The 550-nt window shown below is 71.1% G+C and overlaps 1 protein-coding gene across 1 annotated transcript in view; it reads left to right on the top strand.

Moving 5' to 3' along the window:
- Positions 1 to 483: 483 nt before the first annotated feature.
- The window catches only part of AQP11 (aquaporin 11), a 7,755-nt gene continuing 7,688 nt past the window's right edge, over positions 484 to 550 (top strand). The window contains exon 1 of the mRNA XM_010143444.1: positions 484 to 540. Within this exon, the coding sequence (XP_010141746.1) occupies positions 484 to 540 (57 nt within the window). The remainder of the gene's footprint in view (positions 541 to 550) is intronic.

Below are 550 nucleotides of genomic sequence, written 5' to 3' on the forward strand. Positions count from 1 at the left end.
GGCTGCCTGCGGAGAGGCTGCGGTACCAGCCCGGATTGACTCTCGCCTCCTGTCCCCTCCGTCGGCGGGAGCGGGGTCCGGACCTGCCGCCCCACCGCGGGCTGAAGGGAGCTCCGTCCGCCCCGCCGCAGAGGGGCTGAGGGAGAGCAGAGCCCCCTTCTTCTCCCTCCACGGGCCTCGTTTCCACGACAGGGAGAGACCTTCATCCTCCGAACCCTCTCCGTGGCCCCGGGGAGAGCAGGGAGAGGGACTCCCCTGCCTCCTCCTGCCCGCCCCGGCTCCGCTGCCCTTTGCTCCCTCCCCGGCGAGCGGAGCTGACTCAGCCGCCTCGCAGGCTGCGAGCAGCTAGGGGCAGAAGCTGGCTCCAACCTCGAAGGGAGAGGGTGGTCATTTCCCTCCCGCTCCCGCTTTCTTTCTCCCCACAGGTGGTGGGGCTGGGACCAGGGTGACCTCCTCCGGGTCCTTCGTCCTGTGAGCCTGGCCATGGCTGGCGGTGGGGTCGGGCCCTCGCTGCTGCTGCTGGCCGGTGTCGTGGCAGCGGTGGGGCTGT

This window comes from Buceros rhinoceros, unplaced genomic scaffold (assembly GCF_000710305.1).
Source record: "Buceros rhinoceros silvestris isolate BGI_N320 unplaced genomic scaffold, ASM71030v1 scaffold34739, whole genome shotgun sequence".
Lineage (NCBI taxonomy): Eukaryota > Metazoa > Chordata > Aves > Bucerotiformes > Bucerotidae > Buceros > Buceros rhinoceros.